Here is a 1,709-nt window from a genome sequence, read left to right on the forward strand (position 1 = left end):
CTGATTTGTATGTATAAACCAATTCATTCATACTGCATCTCAGCATTTGAACTATAGTATAACACAGTTCATTCACCTAATGAATATTTTGTTCGCCAGTTCATCTGACCAAAATTTTTTGTAACCAGGTGGAGTTCTGCTAACAAAAGCATGTAGGATTTGGATTCCTCAAGGAGAAGGAACATGGAGTAACAGGTTACTACAGCTTTATCTGAATCGAACTGAATTGTTAGCTTAGTGAGATCCAGCTAACACTACAAAAATTATCAGATTCACACTAGATCAAACAAATAGCAAACAAGAATTACTACTGCAAAATGCTCATAGATTTTGATTTCCGAACAGTGGAAACACGAATTAGTAGAGATCCATAGATTCCAATCGTTTGCTTTTTCATCCACAAACCCAAAGCATCACATCTATATAGAATGGGAAGCGGATTAGAATAGAAGTTAGCTCCGAACAGTGTATTCCAATCAATATCCTCAGCGGTTCCTGATTATTAGTAGAAAAAAGAATCTAGCCCTACTGCTTCATAATCTTTCGATCGTTGCTTCTATATACACTTAAAACCGCACACGCCAGCCACACGCTCGGCTGTGAAGGGAGAGAGGGGAGGACCTAAAAAACAAAACAGAGGACGGATGGATGGAGCAGCAGATTCGACGGGCGCGAGAAAGGGGGAACGGAACCTATGCGATCTTGGCGAAGCAGCCGCCCCCGATCATCATGACCTTGAACTCCTCGAATGAGATGAGGCGGTCACCGTTCTGGTTGATGCCCTCAATCTTGCGGTGGCACTGCACGATGGAGGCGGACTCGCCGAGGCCCCTAAGGATGCACACAAGCTCGGCCTCGGAGATGGTGCCATTGCCGTCGGCGTCGAAGATGCGGAACGCGTGGCGGAGGTCCTCCTTGACGGCGGCGACGTCGCCGGCCACCGTCGCATTCAGCGCCGCGAACTCATCCAGGCTAATGAAGCCATCGCTGTCCACGTCCACCTCGGCCATCATCTGTGCCACCTCGTCGTCGGAGGCCATGTGGCCCAGGCTCTCGAACAGCGCCACCAGCTCCGACCGCGAGATCCACCCGTCGCCATTCGCGTCGAACTTGAGGAACACGCGCGCCATCTCCTCCTCTATCGATGTCACTGCATGACGTGGGTGTGGGGGAGAATGAGGAGATTTGATACACTCAATTCAGGCCCTCGATTGTGTAATGAGTAAGGAGAGAGAAGGCTTAGAGTGCATCTGGACGGTTCGTTTGAAATGTGTTGTTTTCCTAGGTACACTTTTTAGGGTGGACTTAGAGGGGACATCTTAGCAGGGGGTCGTTTTCTTGTGTGGATGTAGGAAAGAAAAGATGGTGCATTAGTAGGGTAGATAAGGAAGCCAATCCAAGTGGTTTCACATCAAAAGACCTTCGGAATCAACGGGAATCATTGAAACAAGTCAGCATCTAGAATCTGACAGGGTGCTGCGACACCGTCTTTTGGTCCGTTAGACCGTGTATCGTGTTTGGGCCCATTAGGGGGCGCGTCCAGGGGGGTGACACCCAAGACTCTATAAATAGTAGCCGTTGCTCTCCTTAGGGTTTGTGTTTTATTTAGTTCTTGATTTCCTCGTGAAACAGATATCGTTTTGCTGCAACTGTGCCGCCAAGGCTGCTTGCTGTGAACCAGGGCCCTAGTTCCTGATTTTGTTCACCTA

The 1,709-nt window shown here is 48.4% G+C and overlaps 1 protein-coding gene across 1 annotated transcript; it reads right to left on the minus strand.

Annotated features, from left to right (window-relative positions):
* Positions 1-692: 692 nt before the first annotated feature.
* On the minus strand, positions 693-1,318 carry LOC136515635 (probable calcium-binding protein CML10). The gene is made up of 2 exons (XM_066509166.1): positions 1,306-1,318; positions 693-1,150 (listed from the first exon to the last, which is right to left on the minus strand). Exons 1-2 carry the CDS (start codon positions 1,316-1,318, stop codon positions 693-695), a joined length of 471 nt encoding a protein of 156 aa, XP_066365263.1.
* Between the last annotated feature and the right edge of the window lie 391 nt (positions 1,319-1,709).

This window comes from Miscanthus floridulus, chromosome 17 (genome assembly GCF_019320115.1).
Source record: "Miscanthus floridulus cultivar M001 chromosome 17, ASM1932011v1, whole genome shotgun sequence".
Lineage (NCBI taxonomy): Eukaryota > Viridiplantae > Streptophyta > Magnoliopsida > Poales > Poaceae > Miscanthus > Miscanthus floridulus.